At 43.0% G+C, this 19,333-nt stretch overlaps 3 protein-coding genes across 3 annotated transcripts; all 3 read right to left on the reverse strand.

Annotated features, from left to right (window-relative positions):
• Positions 1-133: 133 nt before the first annotated feature.
• LOC116389413 (neuronal acetylcholine receptor subunit alpha-9-II) lies at positions 134-6,902 on the reverse strand. The gene is made up of 6 exons (XM_031858087.1): positions 5,578-6,902; positions 4,755-4,900; positions 3,474-3,628; positions 2,683-2,863; positions 2,187-2,538; positions 134-1,933 (listed from the first exon to the last, which is right to left on the reverse strand). Exons 1-6 carry the CDS (start codon positions 5,624-5,626, stop codon positions 1,173-1,175), a joined length of 1,644 nt encoding a protein of 547 aa, XP_031713947.1. The 5' UTR covers positions 5,627-6,902; the 3' UTR covers positions 134-1,172.
• Positions 6,903-6,995: 93 nt separating this feature from the next.
• ube2ka (ubiquitin-conjugating enzyme E2Ka (UBC1 homolog, yeast)) lies at positions 6,996-12,330 on the reverse strand. The gene is made up of 7 exons (XM_031858088.1): positions 11,995-12,330; positions 11,386-11,479; positions 11,100-11,158; positions 10,889-10,971; positions 10,341-10,440; positions 8,397-8,525; positions 6,996-8,303 (listed from the first exon to the last, which is right to left on the reverse strand). The coding sequence occupies exons 1-7, from the start codon at positions 12,055-12,057 to the stop codon at positions 8,229-8,231; spliced, it is 603 nt and encodes a 200-aa protein (XP_031713948.1). The 5' UTR covers positions 12,058-12,330; the 3' UTR covers positions 6,996-8,228.
• A 188-nt stretch (positions 12,331-12,518) lies between these two features.
• klb (klotho beta) lies at positions 12,519-18,923 on the reverse strand. Its single transcript, XM_031857642.1, has 6 exons — positions 17,766-18,923; positions 16,083-16,596; positions 15,727-15,995; positions 15,370-15,626; positions 14,236-15,167; positions 12,519-14,022 (listed from the first exon to the last, which is right to left on the reverse strand). The coding sequence occupies exons 1-6, from the start codon at positions 18,528-18,530 to the stop codon at positions 13,607-13,609; spliced, it is 3,153 nt and encodes a 1,050-aa protein (XP_031713502.1). The 5' UTR covers positions 18,531-18,923; the 3' UTR covers positions 12,519-13,606.
• Between the last annotated feature and the right edge of the window lie 410 nt (positions 18,924-19,333).

A 19,333-nucleotide genomic window follows, 5' to 3' on the forward strand; every position in this document is an offset into this window, starting at 1 on the left:
AATCTGTGAAAGATAATTACCTAAAAATCTTGTTTTCTCTCTTTCTTCTTTCTTTTTTTTTACCATTCTGACTCCTTTCTGAATCTTCTGTTTATTGCATTCCCTATCTACTGTAGTGGGTCGTTCTATATAGGAACGGGGAAGGAAGATGAAATCTATAGCAATACATCATGTTCATAAATGCAACATGCGTTAATGTGTTATGTCAGTTTACTTTCCACTTCTGGTATCCACAACAGTTTCCTTTTCTTCCCTTTTGTTCTTAATTTCTTCCTGTTTTTTTCTCCACACACACACACACACAATTATACACATACAGACACACACTGACCTAACTTGACCTGACTTTCCAAATTCACGGTATGGGGATTTTGGAAGAGGTGGGTGTCAGAGTGTGCACGTTGTGTTACATAATTGATGATCCATATTAACTTACATCCTCTCTGTCCTGGCTGTGCTACAAACAAAGCTTGCTCATTAACTATTCACTGGATGATTTTGACCAGAGAAATGATTCTGTGTGTCCCGAGTGTGCGCTGACGCTGGACCTCTCAGCCCCAGGAGTCTGATTTCACAGTTGTGAATAAGACATGTGCTGTCTCCACTGGTCATATTTTAACTTAATTGAAGATCCCCTTACATGTATTCAATGGTCAGATGATGAAATACCTGTACATCAAAGCCACAATTGATGGGGATGGCTCCAAGCTGCACATTTACAACATACTTTTAAGATAGAGATGGTAAAGATTGTATAGGAAGCAAGCAAAGTAGCCACAGTGCATGCAGAGCTGCAGGCAGCAGAAAACAATAACAAACAATGTGCCTTTCATTATAAGTTCTCTGCACTTTTGTTTTGTTTTAGATGAAGACCAAAGAACATATTGTTGCTATGTAGGACACAGAATTATCATGTGCAAGAAATTATTGTTTCAACATGTTAATATTCAAGAATATAGCCTGTGATGTATGGACATGGCCAAAAGAGTAAAGGTAAAATGTGTTTATTTTCACATCACTGTAATCTATACCGTTATTATAAATAATTGAAAAGCCACAAAGTCCATATCATTTTCAACATACCTGTTTGTAAAAAAACAACCTAATAGTCTCTTTGACTTTTTTAATTTGACCAAAAAGAGTTCACTGAGCCAAATATTTTTCAAAAAGCATCACGGCGCATTGCCGATGATGAGGATGCTCATGAGGAAGACCATGATAAAGAAGATCCACATGAAGAATCTGTCCATCACCTTAGCAATCTTCTTCCATTCTGCCCCTTTGGCGCATGTGGCCCTCTGCTCTCGGAAACAGTTGGCGATATATTCAACATTGCGCACCAGCTTGGTGTCCACACCAGGGAAGCCACTGCAGAATACACAGGGGCCAAAGGTCACAGTGGGGCCTTGAGGTGGAGGCTTTTTGTCTTCAGGGCAGCAGGGAACCTTCTGGTCTTCTTTACAGCAGTCACCTGTTGGGATTTTCCCATTAGAGCCTTCATATTTCCCAGGTGCAAAGCTGGAGAAATGGCTGCTCTCTTCTCTGGTGATGTGGTGCTGGGCTTTCACTCTGGGATGGTGTTGTGGCTTGGGGGTCTGAGGTCTGGGGTATTTGTGACCCTGATTGTCCTGTCGGCTACTGTGGCTCCCTGGTTTACCATTCGCATGAATATGGGGGTTGAGGTGCTGGGGATGTATGTCTTCCTGGGGGAAGTGAGAAGACGAAGAAGAAGAAGAGGAAGAGGAGGAGGCAGAAGCACAGTTCTCGCCCACCTCATAAACAAAGAAAATTTTGGACATGTAGTCAATGATGAGGACTTTTGCCCAGTGGGGGACTGGTTTGGCCTCTGCACCACAGAAGTGGATGTTCATGATGAAGATGGTGAGAGATGTGGAGGCGGTGACCATGGTCATAGTGGCAATATAGTACTTCCCTGTGTAAAAGAGAGGAACAAAGGCAGACAGGAGTTTGCTCTTTGAACTACAAACATAGGTGTTGTTTCTTTTGTTGTCTGTGGAGATTTCACTCAAATATAAAGCCGTGCTAGCAGCTCTATGAGGCTGTATCATAGACTGTACACAGTATGTAGGCTGTACTTACACAGGCAGGAATGAAAGCCGCTATAATGGTTATAAAGACGCAATTCAAACCTGCTTTACTACAATCCGAAACAAACACACTCTTACCTATTAGTGGCACACTCTCAGACGGAGGCATGCTCTCTGCCACCATCAGCTGGAACACAGTGAGAGCCAGAAGAACAGTCACTCCGAGGGAAACCTTCTCCCCAGAGTCTGCAGGCAGGTAGAAACCCAGCGGAGCCAAGAAGGAGATGAGGAAGCAGGGGAGGAGGAGGTTGAAGATGTAAAAGGAGGAGCGGCGCTGCAGGAGCACCGTATAGGTGATGTCTGGGTACGGGTCAGAGCAACAGCCGTACATGATGACGTTCTTGGTGGCCGGCATTCCGTGGCACTTCCACTCCACATTTTCCACAAAGTCTGACAGGTCCCCACTGTCCCTGCCCATAATGATGTCTACCTGGAATTAAGGTAATGGATGAGTAGATTGTAGAGGGGCACACAGCCAGCTCCATCCGCTGACATTATCCAATGAAAGGCAAATTCAGCAAATGTATGCATGACCACAGAAAGAAGAAATGTGTGTCCAGCTTTTTCTACAAACCTGGTTGCCATTGTAGGTCCATGAACCAAAAGTCAGGTTACATTCCTGGCTGTCAAAGGGGAAGTAGGACACGTCCACCACACAGGAGCTCTTGGTGATGGCAGGAGCATCCCAGGTTATCTCTCCATTGTAGCGCAGTCTCACGTTGGTGTCCATCGGCCCTGAGAAGTCATCGTCAGCTCTGGAGGAGGAGGAAAAGTTGACACAAATCAGGTCGTGTGATTTTTGGTTAAATGGTGTGTACTGTATGTTGTATTCTTTCGACACTGTTATTTTATTTTATTATTATACTATATTTATCCCGCTACAGGGGAAATTTGTCTCTGCATTTGACCCATCCCTGTACATAGGGAGCAGTGGGCTGCCTATGACAGGCGCCTGAGGTTAAACACACCTTTACGCTCTAATACCAGCCAATGCAACAGTCCTGCAATAAAAATTAAAATTTCAGAAGTGTGTAATATTCAGACTGCAGCCTTGCAGAGTTGATTCCACACTGTGATCTCTGATACATTTATTGCAAGATTTTTGTATTGGACTCCATTAGCTCCTGATAAACTGTACGTATGGACATACAGTTTGTGCATTGCAAATATTACATGACTATGGCCACTTTAATACAGATTCATTACAATATTATACTTATATTATATAATGTATGACATAATATACAAAACTGGTGTACTAAGCTACAAAACACAACATAAAGTTTATGCATAGCGATGAAAAAAATGTAGGGCCTTATGAAACAGGAAGATCAGAAAATTAGTGTGTGTGACGTACAGGCGTACTTGTTATAGAGGACGAGGTCGGGCCTCCACACAAGGCTGCTGGGGATGTGGATCACCTCCAGTCCGTCATAGGCCTCTTTATCCCACTTCAGGTAAGCATCATGCCACGTCTGCCTGATCCACAGGTAGGCAATCAGCACCTGGTTCCTCTCATCCTTTAACACACGCACGCACACACAAGAATGAGAACAGACACACACATACCTACAAACACACAATGGATGCAGCAGCTTAAAGAGAGATCCTCTTGGTCTCCTTATTTCTCTGTTGCTCATTAACTCTCTATGAGCATTTTGAGGGGTTTAGATTATCACAACAGCTGAAATCCAGACCGGTCTGTCAATATCAGGTGGATGAGCAGAGCAGTGGCTGACGGGGGTGGGTATGGGTGGCTTTGGTATCGCTGCCAGAGCTTCACTGAAGCGAACCAATGAGAACAAAGGCTTTGTCTAATAGCAAACTCAAACACACACACTTATTCGTTGTCCGGCCCCTCACTCCAGTCTCCTCAAACATGACAAACTAAAACCAGGCACCACAGAGACGCAACATTCAGGTGAAGGGCTGTTTTCTCTCTTCAAGCACACAATCCAAACACACGTGCATAACACAAGTGCTAACTCACCGTACTGTGGGCTGACACAGCAATGAACCTGAACAGCAACCTGAGCCAGCTGAGTAACAGTAAGCCCTGCCTGCACAATAGTCTGCCTGTCATTAATACACATCCGCATCTACAACTCACTCATCCTCTGGCGACCACTGTTTTAGCAATAATGAAAACAGAGGAAAAATGTAATCCAAGTTCAACATTTGTATGTTTTGTTCAATGGTCGGTGTATCTGTGGTGTCAGTATTTGCAAAGTTCACATCCTCAGGGCTTATGATTGGGTAGTTTTTACAGTAAGCAGGGGTGCAATGTGACTAGTTGGTATGATTGTGACTGGTGCTGCAACGACGAATGAGCTTGGCAATTACAGAAAATAGTCCCAAATTAGCCATCAAAACAATATTAAAAAATATCTTAGTCTTTAATAAGAACTTGGTGTGCATGCTGGATACATCTGCAGAGGTACAATATTGGAGAGATAATTTTACAGATATTTCAGGTACATAAAATTGTTGGGGACATTCATGTTGTCTGGTTTGAAGACAACATGACACAGGTCATTAATATGCTACCATAAAATCATAAATAATAGTTCAATAAAGAATAAGAACTATACATAAAATGAGCACTTCAATAATTAGATTTGAAGATCTTGCCGGGGAGCTACCCACCATGTCTTTGATCTGAGAGAGGGTGATCTGTAAGGTGACGTTGAGGGCTAGGTCCGTGTCCTCAACAGGCCGCAGAGCGCTGGAATAATTCTCCATCAAATCATTCAGAAGCTTGTGGGCATAGTGACCCTGAGCCGAGTGAGCCACTGGAGGGGGGAAGATGTGGTTATCAGTCAATTACATGTTTTTGATTAAAACAAATGTTATGTAGTATTTTTTACTGGTACTTCTGGATGGAGACCATGAAAACTCACTTAGTTTAATCAGTACTTTCCTTCACATTGTTCGAATTGTGCCTTTCAATGAATCTAAAAACTGTTATGATTGTTAATTATTGCTCTTTCCTCAATGCCATCCATGTTTAGGCCATACATTATATATGACATTTTACTTATTTTTTTTTTTACATTATTTTATTATTAAAAAGTGCAGTATAAATAATATATTTAGTTATTGTTGGGCCATTCCAATCCCCCTTAGCGATCCTTAAGAGAAAACCACACAAGCGATGTGGAAACTGTTTTAATGGGGTTTAGGACTTTATAATAAAAGTATAAACATCTCTTTTATAACTTTCTTAGATTGTTTAAATAGCTTGAAAGCAACGTGAAACTTTCAACATCAACGCAACTGCTCTCAATTTGAAAGGCACACAGCAATGCATTTACGCAATTACGCAATTACGCACACAGCAATGCATTTAACATCAATAAACGTTGTGCGCTCTTTTTTTAAGCCTCCGTGTCAAAAACAGTACAATCCCTCTAACTAATTAACAGCAGCATATAGGTCACTTTTCTGCAGGCAGGAGCCTCTGACTCACCTTCAGGAAGCAGCATCGCCAGACAAATTATTGGAATCATGTTGAGCATTTCTTAACACCTCCGAGAAGAATAAAAAGTTAACTGCGACCAGCGATCTAGCAGCCCTTTGGCTTCGTCCCCTGACAGGCCGTCATGGTGCCCGTTCAACCCCAGTTGAACTCAGTTGCAGACAGCAGGGCACCATTTCATCTGGCCGTCTTCGCGGTCAGGTCGGCTCTTACTGCTTGGCAGGGGAGGCAGCATGTCTGTCCGCTTACTGAGACACGGAATAAAACTCCGGCTATCACATAGCAGCAGCACACCGAGAGAAACAGGATGCCCAGGAAGCATCGCCTCACCATACACTGAGCTATTCAGCTGTCAATCAAACGGCTGCAACTAGGTGAGCGGCTGGCCTGCTCCTTCAACATACAGCCAGAACCAGGAAGGGAAAAACAATCATACAAACAATCCATCAAGCGGTGCTTGGTTAATATTATGGCTGGTTGTTTGGATGTGGACAAGTCATTAATGCATTAAAAGTTGCAAATATCTTTTGTTGTTGAAGACGCCCCACAGGAAGTAAAGGTCAGTAGTACATCAATAATGTGGGCGATATAGATGGTGGAAGAGAGATGCCAGCATCCAGGGGGAAGGATACAAAACAATCTTTTGTTTTGGAAACCTGAGGCTGGTTTACTGTGCAGCCGGTGTCCAGTTAAATCCACTGTAATACCGTCCCTGAGGTCCTTTGAGGGCTCTACACTACATACTGCTGTTGAATAGTAGACGTAAACACACCAATGGCAGCTTTTCTGCTGTTTGGTGCGAGCATGGAGGCTGAAATGCAGTGTTCAGATTATTGCCAGATATTGTTGGAGAGGTTCAGCATGGAACAACATGCCACCAGGCAGGCCATCTGTTATTGTGCTCATCTCAGCACGCCTCACTATAAGCAAGGTGGTCTGAACATTATGAGAAGTGCCTGCATCACTTCCCTGTTGACGTTTCAAATGCACTAAAAAAAAAAAACTGAGCTTGCGGAACCAGGAATAATACACAACTGCAGTGAAACACTTCTGTACAAGTCCAAAGTACAGAAAGGCACATAATCCATTCCACAGTGCACAGTTGTCATATAAATTGGCTTGCTTGCTCCATTTTCACTGGCAACATAATTCCCTGTAGGATCAATTTCTGTTGGTCTTGGAGATCGTCTTCCTCACCCTAGTTTTTATGCAAATCTATGCACAGCCAAACATCAAAGAGCATAAAGTGTTTTTGATATTTATCAATATTGGGACTGGAGTTACACTTACAAGAAACTGACTGTGATACATTGACTGAACATTATTTTGTTGTCAGGTAGTTTCTTGTTGTTGCTTGTAGGAAGAAAATGATTCCAGTTGAGAAAAGTCACAGAGAGGACAGAGGGTGGTTTAATTTACACAGACTTTAATATCTTTATTTACAGATTAATCATTTTTGACATATTTATCTGTTGGCGTAGTTAAGATGATGCAATATTTTTCAAACTCATTTTGAACTACTTTTCCATCCAGACCCAGGACAGGTTGTGTTACGGCCAAACATGTTTTTCTTTGTTGGTTTTCTTTCAGTTTAAAAACAAGAATCCAAATGTATTCCTGCAGGAGGCCAAAAGCAAATAAAAAATTTAAAAAAAAAAAGTGGGGAAAGGGACAGGTGAAGTAAGCCATGTCAACAACAGGTGTGGGGATTGGAGCTCTGGGTTCATCAGACAGTTGAAGTGAAACACGGCAGGAAAATGAGGATGGCTACTATGTGAACACCTCGGGGACACTTAATGAGCTGGTTCCTGAACAGGGAACAAGCCTCTTAAACACTGTGTCTGGATAACTCCATGTTTGCTAACCGGTGCACTATATTTAATTTACCACAAATGTATTTGAATTTCCACATTTTACCTGAAAAAAAAAACCTGAAAAATTGTAGCGCCCTGACAAGCTTGCAGTGATGGCACAAGATAATGACTCAGAAGGGTCCCAAAATGTAAGTTTTAATAGTCAATTTAGAGTACCCTCAAAATGTTGATTGTGATTGAGAGAACTGATCAAGTAATGTTGGACACCACGCAAAAGAATAAGAAGAGAGAGACCAATTCAATAATGTGTTTAGTCTAGACTCAATCCCCGTTTAGAAAACCGGCAAATAAAAAAGTGTAAAAATCATAATCAGGTCCAAAAGAGCCTCCTTGAAATGCTTGACTTGCTCCTATAAAAAGGTTTTCAGGAATGAAAGTAAATGCAATGCATAGGCGAGGATAAGCCGCTGACGGCCGCTTCTTGGACACAGCCAGAACAGCTGGGAGAGTGGCGGGCGTGGGCGGGTCTTAAGTCTGACATTTGCTTCAAAAAGGGGTGAAGATGTGGCTGAAGTTGTGATTGCAGCAATGAGTGGAATGTTGAATGAACTGAGAGAAACCAGAGATGAGAGCTCACAGAGCGACTGATTGGAGTGTGATACAGCAGAGGTCATGATCGGAGAGAGAGATGCCACACAGAGGGGATAAAGAGGTGAGGGGGGGGGTGCAACTGGGGAAAAGACACCATGAGACACCAGGAATCCAAAAGAGAGAGGGTATGTATGTGTGAGGGAGAGAGGGGGATCAAGAGGAAGAAGGTGTCAAGATTCAGTTACTGAGCAGTAGCTCTGTCGCTGTCTCCACGTCCCAGGATTTCGACGACAACGCCACTATTACTGCATTCTGAGAAGAGAAACATTCAGAAACACAGTTATATTCTTCAGCGGAGTTCGGCAGTGCAATGCACAGCAGGGGAACAGTTGAGAGACTACTTACTTTTTCAAAGCCCATGGCACAGAGTTTGTCTATTTTGCGCGTGTAATCTGGACTTGAGACGGGAGCGCCTGCATAGACATGAGACCAAAGCCTCGCTGTCTGTTTGAACATCTCTGGGTTCTGCTTGTACTGTGTGAGGGGAAAAAGGTGAACAACAACAATAGGTTTGTTTGCAAGGGACTCATCAGCACATCACCGCCAACTACTGACACATCGTGCTTTTCTACTTCGCTCAGATCCCCGAGCACATATGTGCATACGAGCAGAAGTGCACTTATGGTCCATCAATACTATTGTCTATGTGTGGCTCCCCAATAAAATCATTTCCTGCAAGATTTTGAGGCTACTGAGACATTTAGAGGAACTAGTAGAGTGTTGCCCAGCAGTCTGTTCTCCATGCACCAATCAAGTTCTGGACTCAACATACCTCATTTGAATGGGTCATTATTCAGTACAACAATCAGAATAACCATATATTGTTATTGTCAAATGTTCATGTAGTGTGAACATGTCATGTTAAGTGCACCTTTTAGACAATTTAGGCTCCAACACCTTTCAAACCACCTGAACAGTCTCAGGTTTCCACTCCAGATTGGACTCAAAGCAAAAAAACATCTTATTCTAAACCAACTCTTATCTAACCTCATTTAATTTCTTCATGTGTGCTTCAGTGGGATGTGGGTTGGTAAGCAATAGAGGACACAAGGATTAGTGGTAGTGTGTAGGCGTAATAATGTGTTCAATAAAGTGGGATCATCTTCTCAATAAAGAAAGCAAGCGGAGGCAAACAGCTCACTGCCTACACATAAAGCCTTCACTATACCAGCACTGCACTGAATATCACTTGACATATGACAATGATCTGCTGTGCAGCCCAAACAGACGCATAAAGCATCAACCCGGAGTCATACACAGGTTAACCCAAAATTAATATCTGAACAAACAAATCTACTCGACAGTTATCAGAATGGCAATCGAGACCATTTCCTCTAAACCTTTATTTTTGGTAGCATCTGATCATTTAATCACATCACTTTTCCAGTGACAGTCAGTCAACATGAGAGGGTGTAAGTTGTAAAACACAATAGATTAACGAGCACCCCCATATATCACCTGAGCTACTTATCATATTTATGATCATAGTTAAGGTTTTGAAATGTATAACAACATTTAGTACATCTATAGTACACAACTGTGTGTTATGTAGATGATGACATCTGCTAAACAGTCATTTGTCAAAAAAATATAACTGTCTGTCCCCCTAATTTATTGAATTCAAGATGCAAAGCACCACAAAAAATAAGCAATTGTTCCGTGGGATTAGTGTTTAATGTCCACCTAGTGTTCATGGGAACCTGTCGATAGTATTTCGATATGTCCTGCCGACAGGGGCAGATGTGTGAGGTGCTTATTATGAGCGATGTGCTGGATTAGAAGCACAACTCTTTCCCAGTCAATCCTTCCTGTATGTCTTCACTTCCTATTGTCAATGTAAGGCGAAAATGTAAAAGAGGTTCAAAACACCAGTCTGAGGCAGCAGCGCATCGGTTAATCTTATGACTGTTTCACAAGGAATATTTTGTCCATAAAAAAACAAACAAATAAAACCTGTAATTCACATCACAATGTCTTTGGGACCCCCAAAAATATTCAATATAATTTAATGTAAGACCAAGAACAGCAGCAAAATCTCACATTTAAGAAGCTGGAACTATCCACATTGTTGAATGCTTTAAACGATTAGTAGATGATCAGAATAGTTACCAATTAATTGTCTGTTGAATATATAAATGAGTGAAATAATCAACCAATTGTTTGCAAATTCCTAGAAGATATCTAGTGTCAGAGGAAGTGAGTACAATATTATACACATGTGTTGCTCTGCTTGAAAAATTAGACATACATATCGAAAAAGTAAAAACATAAAGACGCACGCAGACCCACCTGATTGGCTACCACGGCGTCTTGTGGATCATCTGGTTCTGCAGCTGCCAATAAGGCTTGTAGCGACAGGAGGACGGTCCTCAGCGTCATAGCTGCTGCCCTGAAACAACACACAGGAGGAGACTGTTTAGTGCAACACCAAAACAAGGTCAACGATCCTCATTGACCTACGCGTGTACACAAAGGTTTCTATTACTGCATGGGACTGGCTGAGGAATATGATAACGGACATATAGTTTAAATACCTTTTACTGAAGTGATCACTCTTTGGGAGTAATAATAACTAATGCTTTCACCATCATCAGGCTCACTCATCTATTTAACTTTGTCATATCTATGTTTTATGTTCCGTCAATGCATCATAATAAGTATGTTTGGATCAGCGCATATTGGGGCTATTTGCATACTTTTGTGTTGTTATACAACTGTTGACAAATCAGTGGGCAGTAGAAACAACAATGGCTTTGTCTTACACGACTAGAGAAGTATTTCATGACAGATGTGTAGTGGATGAATTATGTTAGGAATGCTGGCGCACATTCACTCACCACTGGTCTTTGAGAATGTCCAGACATATTGCGCCTGTGACTGAGCTGATGTTGGGATGCCAGATCTTCGTGATAAACCGCACCTGAGAGATTAAATGAAAACGAGACAAGGGACATCATTTGCGGATTAGGACAGTTAATGGAATATTTCTAAAAGGACATGGTCCTCAAAGAAAAGTTAACTGTAAGAATAACAGTAATGAATCCCTACCTTTGGTGGATTGAATGGATACGTCTCTGGAATTTTTATTTCTAGTTGATATCTACCTCCTGGAAGAAATGAGAGGGATCACAATTACTCAACAGTCGTGACAATCATGAAATAAAAGTGTAACTGTTAAATGCAAATAGCTTTAGGTTATATTATAAATGATTAAAAGCCTCTTGGAATAGTTAGTTGGTGAGGCCTTCTGAAAGATGAAGTTGTTGTCAGTGACACCCATTGTGACATTACAGATGTATGCAGCCATGCATACAGGTTACAATGAGCCCCTCACCTTCATACGGTGTGTCAGGTGGCCCTGCTATCTCCCCTTTAAGTTCTGTGAAGTTCTCATCCACCAGATCCACCTTTATCTGGTTTTTGCTCGTCTGAAAGAGTGAAAAAGGCAAAGAAGCATTACAACTTCAGCAGACTGCAAAGTGTTATTAAGCTAGCCTGCTGTCAAACTCAAACCAGCCTATGCAGCAGAAGTTGACCTCAACTTGTTGCACTTACGGATCTACATACATTAGGCCCTCTAACGTAAGTTGCGATGACTCTATGCAGATGTAGGGGGTCGTATGAGAGAGCAAACCTTCAGTAGTACACGCGGATCACACCAATCTGTCCTCGCTAACACAGCTAGCTTGGTTACCACAGAATGCATGCTAAGCTAGCTACGTTAGCTAACTCTAGCTCTTGCCTAGACGCGACTACCCGGCGGTGGCGTAACAATAGCTAGCGTTAGTAGCTGCTCTGCCGTGTCTGACACCGTTAGCTACAGCTAGCTGCTCGGTGATTAGAGAGCTGACAGCCCAGCGACGCGTCACTCACATTCAGCCTCGTTAGTCAAAGAAATAAACACGGAAAGCTGTGACATTAACTGGCAAACGCGACAACCGACCTCTTCGCTTTTGAGCACCTCCTTGAATTCCCGTTTTATCCTCTGAACTGCGATGTTGGCCATGGTTCCCCCGTGTTCCCGTCCCGGTTGGGGCCTCGCCGCCGTCCGACCTGACTAACGCTAGCTAGCTCGTCCTGCCTACAGTAACTCTGCACTTGTTTTAGGGATACAACCTCAAAATTTAGCAGCTGCAACGTTGTTCGCCGCGAGCGCCGTCAGTCCCGGTTGTCAATCTGATGTTGTGATTTGTTAAAATAGCTGAACATGCCTCTATCATCTGAAATGTGTCACAACACAATGGTCGGTCGTACTGACAACATTTTAATACCAAACTGCATGCAGTCTGGAGGAGAGCGGGTCATGTGATCTGTATTGCCATCCTGGGCACCTTCTCCCATTGGTTGATCTGTTGATGAGTAATTCCTCATTATTGTTGTTATTGTTTTAACGTTAGAGCTTTAAAACCATATGATGTTCATAGGGGTGGTATATATTGAAATAAAAAAGGTTAGTGTGCCATTTAGAAAACATTTTAATGCAAAATAAAAGTGATCTCAGAACAGGTAAACAGGGTTTCATACAATGACAGATTAAATGTAATCATCACTGTGCAATCATTTAACGTTTTACTTTTTAGTCATACATGCTCCAAAATGACTCTCTGTTCTGATTAGCAGTTTTCAAGTCTAAAGTATGTATCACATGAAGATTCAGTTGCTTTCCATTACTGCAGAAAGCACCTATTCTTCATCTGATGATCCCATTTAAACCTGTGTCTGTTCCACATTATACAATTCATACAAATCATTACATGCTTTTGAAGACAGACCCCAGGAATCATGTCATCGTCTGAAATACGTTATCTCAGAGGTCCACGGTCACAAACACTGACGGTCTCTTACTAACACATGAGCATACACTGTACGTTTTGATATTTTCTCCATTTTTTAACAAAAGACGGATCCTTGTTTCACGTTGTTTCACACTGCGACGCTAGGGGGCGTCATTGTCCCGTGGAGGTTCACACATTTGGCATGAAGCATCATGTCTGGTGTTTGAATAAAGTGGATACCACTTGTGAAAATATATATATTTTTTGTGCAATCCACAATTAAATCTGAGCTAAACTTATCTTACATTGTGTAAAATATATTAAAGTCACATTTTAGTCTGATCTACACAATATAATCATCACTGACTGTTCCAATGCTAGAATCATGGCACTGGCATATCTCGCCATAATGGAGGTCATAGGTAAGGTAAGCAATTAGGTAAAGTTGTTATCCTCCCTTATCGTAAACTATAGACCTCACATAATTGTAAGAACACATGCGAGCCAGCCAATCTTTGGCATTCAGTAAATCTCTTGATCATTTAATTAACAAAATAGCTTTTCCATTTTTTTTACCCTCCATCTAAATAACCCATTATTACAATAAAATGGATGGAGACACATTTTTTTTGACAGTAAGTGTTGGTAAACTGATCACACATTTGTTACAAGCACAGATACACACATCATTGGACCAGACACAATAGATCATTGATCTTCTCTGTCAATGAGCCACACACAGTTTGTCTGCTTTACATTACATATGCAATGTCTCTACGGTTAGCACTTAACAGGTGGACACGAGCATACGGGGACTCCTTCCCTTCTTCTCCGCTTGTTCACCCCCCTCCCTCTGCCTCTTGTTTGGTTTCTCCTGGTGATAACAACAAAGATGACAAGTGCTGCCAGCATTACGGCTGTTATTAGGAGGCAACCTGCGAAGACCAACATCGCTTTGTTCTTGAACATCCATGCACATACAGAGCAAGGCTCATGCAGCGCACTAAACCTGCATGTCTGCGTGGTGTTATCCTCAGGGAAACCTCCATGAGTTATGATTTCTCTGTAGACAGCAATGGAGGCTTTGGCTTTGGCTTGATGGTGGGTTGAGGTGAAGAGGCCAAACTGGGGGGCATGTCGATCTTGCAGTTTCCACACGTAGAAGCCCTGCAGGTTGACTCTATCTAATTGGCGAGCTATAGAGACAAATACAATAAAGGAGAAAAGTAAGATAAGAATCATTCATCCACTCTCCAACTCCTCCCTACGAAATATGAATTGCCAAGATATACTTTACTTTACTAATAATAAAACAACCAAATGTTTAACTGTCTCAACATCATGACTACTGAAAAATGTTTGAAGAGGGCCATTACTGATGGAGTTGTAGGATGTGAAATGCATGTCACCTTTTAAGGCCTCCTGCAGATAACTCCTGAAAAAGTGTTGCCTGAGTTTGTCCTCCACAGGAGCCTGATCATCAACCCCACTGGCTGTGACAATAATAGGCAGAGCCCTTCCATATCTCTGGCTCACCCAGTTCAGGATCTTCCGCAGGCCCTCGGGTACAAGAGCCTGCCCCAGGCTTGAGGAGGGCCAGGTGGGATCAGAAAGGATCACACAGCCGTGATCAGGAGGTTGTTTCTGCTGAAAATTGCCCTGTGTGTGGATATATGGAGAGACCAAACGGGTGGTAAAATGGTTCAGAGCGATAAAACCCAATGTCCCTCTAAGCTCCTCCCTCTCAGTCTTAGTAAAGCTAGGAAGAGGGGATCCAGGGAAGCCCATTACTCGAGCTCTCTCCTCCAGGTATGCCTTCATTTCTTCTGGATAGTCCACCTTGCTATGCTTCTCCTCATATCTAGTCCCAAGCAACGGGTCTAAGAACCGACCAAGCTCAAACAAAAGGAATCTCTGTGCTGCTGCCGTATGCGAGTCAAGGAAGGGGTTTGCAGGTTTGGCCCAGTCGGCATGTAATGCAAGTGATACCAGTGCTCTCTGTTGACCCAAGTGTTCCTTCTCGTACAGCCTAAAGGCTTTAGCGTGAGCCAGAAGAAGGTTATGAGCTGCCTGATGCTTCTCTTTCCAAGTGGAATAAACATCTATCAGTCTGTTTGGCTCATTGACGGTGATCCAGTATGGAACCCAGGGCCCCAGCTGCTGGTAGCACAGTGCTGCATATTCCTGAAAGGCCTCCACGGTGCTGTAGTTGAGCCAACCACCAGAGGCTTGCAGGGGCCCAGGCAAACCTAGATTTGGAGCTCTGTGTGTGGGGTAGTAGAGAATAACGACAGCCTCCAGGTCCAGCTTCTTGAGCTCGTACAGAACACAGCGGTAGTACCTTTTAAATGTGAAACAAGATTACAGAATTAGCCGTTAATGTGCATAGACAAAAAGAGAGACAGAGTCATATATCATCTTTAAATGTATTGAAATGGGCTTAATTCTATGGTGTGAATTTTGAATTGAATTTAATTCAAATGAATCAAATTGTGCTGAACTTGGGAAAAACCGTCCATGTTAGTGTGTTTGTGTATTCCTACCTCAGAGCTTCAGTGTTCACATTAGAGAGGTCTCCCTGGGGTAAAATCAGAGACCAGTTTAGAGCAAAGCGGTAGTGAGATGCCCCAGTGGACGCGAACAGGCGAAGATGACCACGAATGGCCAAGTAGTCGGTGCACTGGGCTCGTCTGGTTTGCATCTTCACCCCTGGGACTGGACGCAGCGAACCGTCTCCTGTCAGGTTCCAGCTGTACAAACGGTTGTCAGTAAACTGTGGTGAGAACGGGTAGAAGTGGACCTACAGTCACAAAAAAAGACATAGAATAATATCAGGGTAAATACAGACATTCATTTAGCTTTTTTTTTGCTGTATATTCTTAGTTTATCTCTCTTCTTACCTGTAAAGTGGAGTCGGCAATACCCCAGTGAAATTCGCAGGGGAAACGGCCTTTGATCTCTCTGGAAGTTTCGTCACTGCGGAAACCATTGTCAGTGACAACACGCCTGTAGTACCGAGCACTGGTCTTGGGGGTCCTGGTTCGGTTTGGTTGGCTGAAATCGATATAGAAAAGGCCTCGCCTAACAGTGAAGCCATAATTCCACTCAAATCCATCCACCAGTGACCAGGCAGAATAGCCAAACACCTGCACGCCATCAAACTTGATGGCTGTGAAAGAAAACACAGCATTAAAAGTGGAAGAATACAAATTTGCTGACTTAATTACAATGTCTATTTTTCTTCTTCTTCTCTTACCTTGCAGGACCTGGTTGATAAACCTCTTCATCAGGTAAATGGCCACTGTGTCCTCCTTTCCCACACTGGCCTCAGAAAACCAGCCTCCTTCGGTCACAAGCACCTTCGGGTCCCCATACTCCAGCTTTATCCAGCCCAGTACGCGCCTCAGGTCTGGGGTCACAGTCTGCCCATACTGGACCAGGCCCCGGCCCAGACGGAGGTTGTTGGGCCCGAAGGACAGAGCAAAAAAGTCAGCTGTTTTCTGCACCCAGAGCTTCTCCTCGGGGGAGAATGTGGGCAAGAGGGCCCCGTGCTTCATTTTTAAAGAGAGTGGGTAGTCCCCATCACCAAAGATGGGGTTGGCAAACCAGCCAAGGGCAGCTTCTATTGACTGCTGGCAAAGCTCAACATTAGCAGCTGTGGCTTGGCCTCTTTGAGGCTCAACCCAGTGGGACCCCAAAACAATGGATACTTTACCCTTCTGAGCTGGACGGAAGTGGGTGTTGTAGGTGTGCCATGCTTTGGCGTGTGCCTGGAAATCGCAGCAGACACATTATTATGATGCGCTGTGCGGCATTCTACAACACAATTACAATATTACAATAGAACTTTTTCATGGAAGGCATTTTTTATGCTATAGGAGGAGAAATACATTTGTAAATAATAGAATGCATGATGGCTAAATTACATTTAGCTTCAGTTTGCTGGCTCACTGTCACTTGAACAGAACAGAGTCATCATTAATATTCTTAGTGTCAGTATTAGTGTGCTCTTCCTGCTTTGATAACTCCAAATGTATGCTGTGAAAAATATCTATCATGCTTTTTAATAAGCACACAGAGAGCGCATATCTCCCCCACAGCTGCACCATCACCTGCATTTGTTATTTCAATGAGACAAAACCAGAACCTACACTTCTGGAGCCAGATTTGCGTTAAATGACGTAATAGATTGTATTAATTTAATATAAGTACTGTAAATGCAGTAGTAGATAAGAAAATGACCTGTCTGCCTTGATCTGGGCATAGATTTACCTATCGTGTAACAGATGAATAAGCACTAAACAAATAGCACTAAAGAAATAACTTCCTTAGTGGAAGTTATGGTGTAATCATAAAAACAATCTTTTAGGCACCAGAGAATCACTATTTGCTCAGACTGTCTGCGTGGTGTTAGCTGCACATAATATCTGTGTTAGACTAACAAAAACGTGAGTGATTATTAATAAGGCATATCTCCATTACTTCCTGTCACACACTGTTACGCTCCAGCAGAGAAGTGCTGATGTGGTGGACCTTGACCGTAATGTCTCTTTAAGTGTTCTGTTTACTGATCACAAACCTGTCACAATGAAATATGATCAACTGGTCATATAGGAGGTAAAATAAAAAGTGAGAATCAAGGCTTGAACCAGTTGTATGTTTCAAAGACATTAATCCAACTATATCGTCTTAATTGATTTCATTTTATTGCAACAAAATATCTGAGCACTGGTGCAGTCTGTGCTTGTGTCACTTTCTGTTGTCTTGTGGATGCAAACACTCATTGACCATCATAAACTGATATAACTGCAGCAGAGGTTCAAAGTTTAAAGATAGTCAATATGATTAGAGAAATTCTTCATGTGCCGCCGTCTACGACCAAGGCAGAAAAAGCACAATATGAGTACAGACTATCTTAATTTAGACTCGTTTTACTTACCCTGATCAGGTTGTGGGCCACAATGAGAAAGCCAGCGGGACCCCCTGCTTCTCCAGGAGCGTGCACGCCTGTCCCATAGCCCTGCACAGCCACCAAGTATGGATTATGCATTGTGAGCCAGTACCTAACACGGCTCCCAAACGTGTTGAAACAAAAGGCTGCATACTCCTCAAACAGTCCCACCAGTGTGTCATTTTTCCAGCCTCCATAGCGCTCCTGCAGGACTTGTGGCAGGTCCCAGTGATGGAGGGCGACAATGGGCTCAATTCTCTTTTCCAGGAGCCTGTCTACGAGACGGCTGTAATGCTCCACAGCAACAGTATTGGGCCTAACTTTTGCATTCCCATCAGGAAAGAGTCTGGGCCAGGAGAGAGAGAAATAGTATGATTTTACACCTAGATACTCCAGTGCCTCCACATCTTTGTCCCAGCGAGTGTAGCTGTCACTAGCCACATCGGCAGTCTCGGTTGCCAATTTATTACTGACAGTGGAGTGGGTGAAATGGTCCCAGATGGATGCGCCTTTCCCCTCCTGATCCCAGGCTCCCTCTGTCTGGAAGGCAGACGTCCCTGAACCCCAAAGGAATCCTGAAGGGAAGGTATCATGAAGGAAAGACTGGTCTTTGGTGATGGGGTCCGGCTTGGGCTGCTGCCAAATCCCCCTGCCCTCTCCAAGAGAGCAGGCCGCCTTGTTCCAACCACACGCCAACAACAGGAGGGAGAGTAAGAGGTACTGTAGAGTGGGAGCAGAAGAGTGATTCAGCATACTGAAGGAGTCTACCTTGTTTCAGATCCCAACTGGAAGGCAGGAGCTGGTGTCAGTCAGAGCAATTGCTCTGTTCAATATCGTAAATCTTCTTGAGAAAAGAAAAAGACCCATTATGGTAGAGGAGGGAGGAGAGTGATCACACCCGGGAGAAGGTCTGAAGCTTCAAGGTGCTGCACGATTCATCTGACAACCTGGTCAGACTTCCCTATCTCTCCCTCGGTGTACTTGTGCTCCCACTCAGCCCCTCCCTACCACACAATGTCCACACAAAGGTTGACTCATATCCTCACACTATACTTTGAGAAGCTTCCGGTGAATTATTTTTACCTGTAATTCCAGAAACGCTTCTTCAATTATATCACCAAAGAAAAAAACAATTTAAAAGAGAGGGACAACACTTAAAGAGGATATTACTGAGCTACTCCTGAGGACGCAGCTCTAAACATAGCTGTTGATTGCTGTAAAAAGGTTCTTGTGTCAATAATTAGCTTGTACTCTGATCTTAGCACCATAACTAAGAAGTAGTTCACATTGCGGTCCTCGTTTCCAACAAACACTTGCAGATGGTAGTGAAACATAACAAGTTTTACATTTGAGTTAAATGGATTTCATTTTCCAATATCAATTCACACGTTCAACACTTACTGGGGAAAGTTAATGAAGCACAGGGAAGGACAATGCAACCTAGCGTAGCCTGAAACTGAAAAAAAAAGCTGTTTTTGTTGTTGTCCTATGGCCAGAAGCTGCTTCCCAGATTTGATCAGAACCCTGCCAGGTGAGAACAGTGACACCGCCTCATA

The sequence above is a fragment of the Anarrhichthys ocellatus genome, unplaced genomic scaffold, assembly GCF_004355925.1.
Source record: "Anarrhichthys ocellatus isolate YVR2014 unplaced genomic scaffold, GSC_Weel_1.0 scaffold19, whole genome shotgun sequence".
Taxonomy (NCBI): Eukaryota; Metazoa; Chordata; class Actinopteri; order Perciformes; family Anarhichadidae; genus Anarrhichthys; species Anarrhichthys ocellatus.

Excerpts from the sequence above, each read along its gene's own strand:
- LOC116389413 (XM_031858087.1), bottom strand. The coding sequence starts at position 5,626 with ATGCTCAACATGATTCCAATAATTTGTCTGGCGATGCTGCTTCCTGAA. Across the intron at positions 2,864-3,473 it reads GACCTCGTCCTCTATAACAA|AGCTGACGATGACTTCTCAG; the intron begins GTACGCCTGTAC and ends CTCCTCCTCCAG. Across the intron at positions 2,539-2,682 it reads GGACCTACAATGGCAACCAG|GTAGACATCATTATGGGCAG; the intron begins GTTTGTAGAAAA and ends CCTTAATTCCAG.
- klb (XM_031857642.1), bottom strand. The coding sequence starts at position 18,530 with ATGCTGAATCACTCTTCTGCTCCCACTCTACAGTACCTCTTACTCTCC. Across the intron at positions 16,597-17,765 it reads TGGCCCACAACCTGATCAGG|GCACACGCCAAAGCATGGCA; the intron begins GTAAGTAAAACG and ends TGCGATTTCCAG. Across the intron at positions 14,023-14,235 it reads TCTGCAGGAGGCCTTAAAAG|CTCGCCAATTAGATAGAGTC; the intron begins GTGACATGCATT and ends TTGTCTCTATAG.
- ube2ka (XM_031858088.1), bottom strand. The coding sequence starts at position 12,057 with ATGGCCAACATCGCAGTTCAGAGGATAAAACGGGAATTCAAGGAGGTG. Across the intron at positions 11,480-11,994 it reads AGGTGCTCAAAAGCGAAGAG|ACGAGCAAAAACCAGATAAA; the intron begins GTCGGTTGTCGC and ends TCACTCTTTCAG. Across the intron at positions 10,972-11,099 it reads ATCCATTCAATCCACCAAAG|GTGCGGTTTATCACGAAGAT; the intron begins GTAGGGATTCAT and ends TTAATCTCTCAG.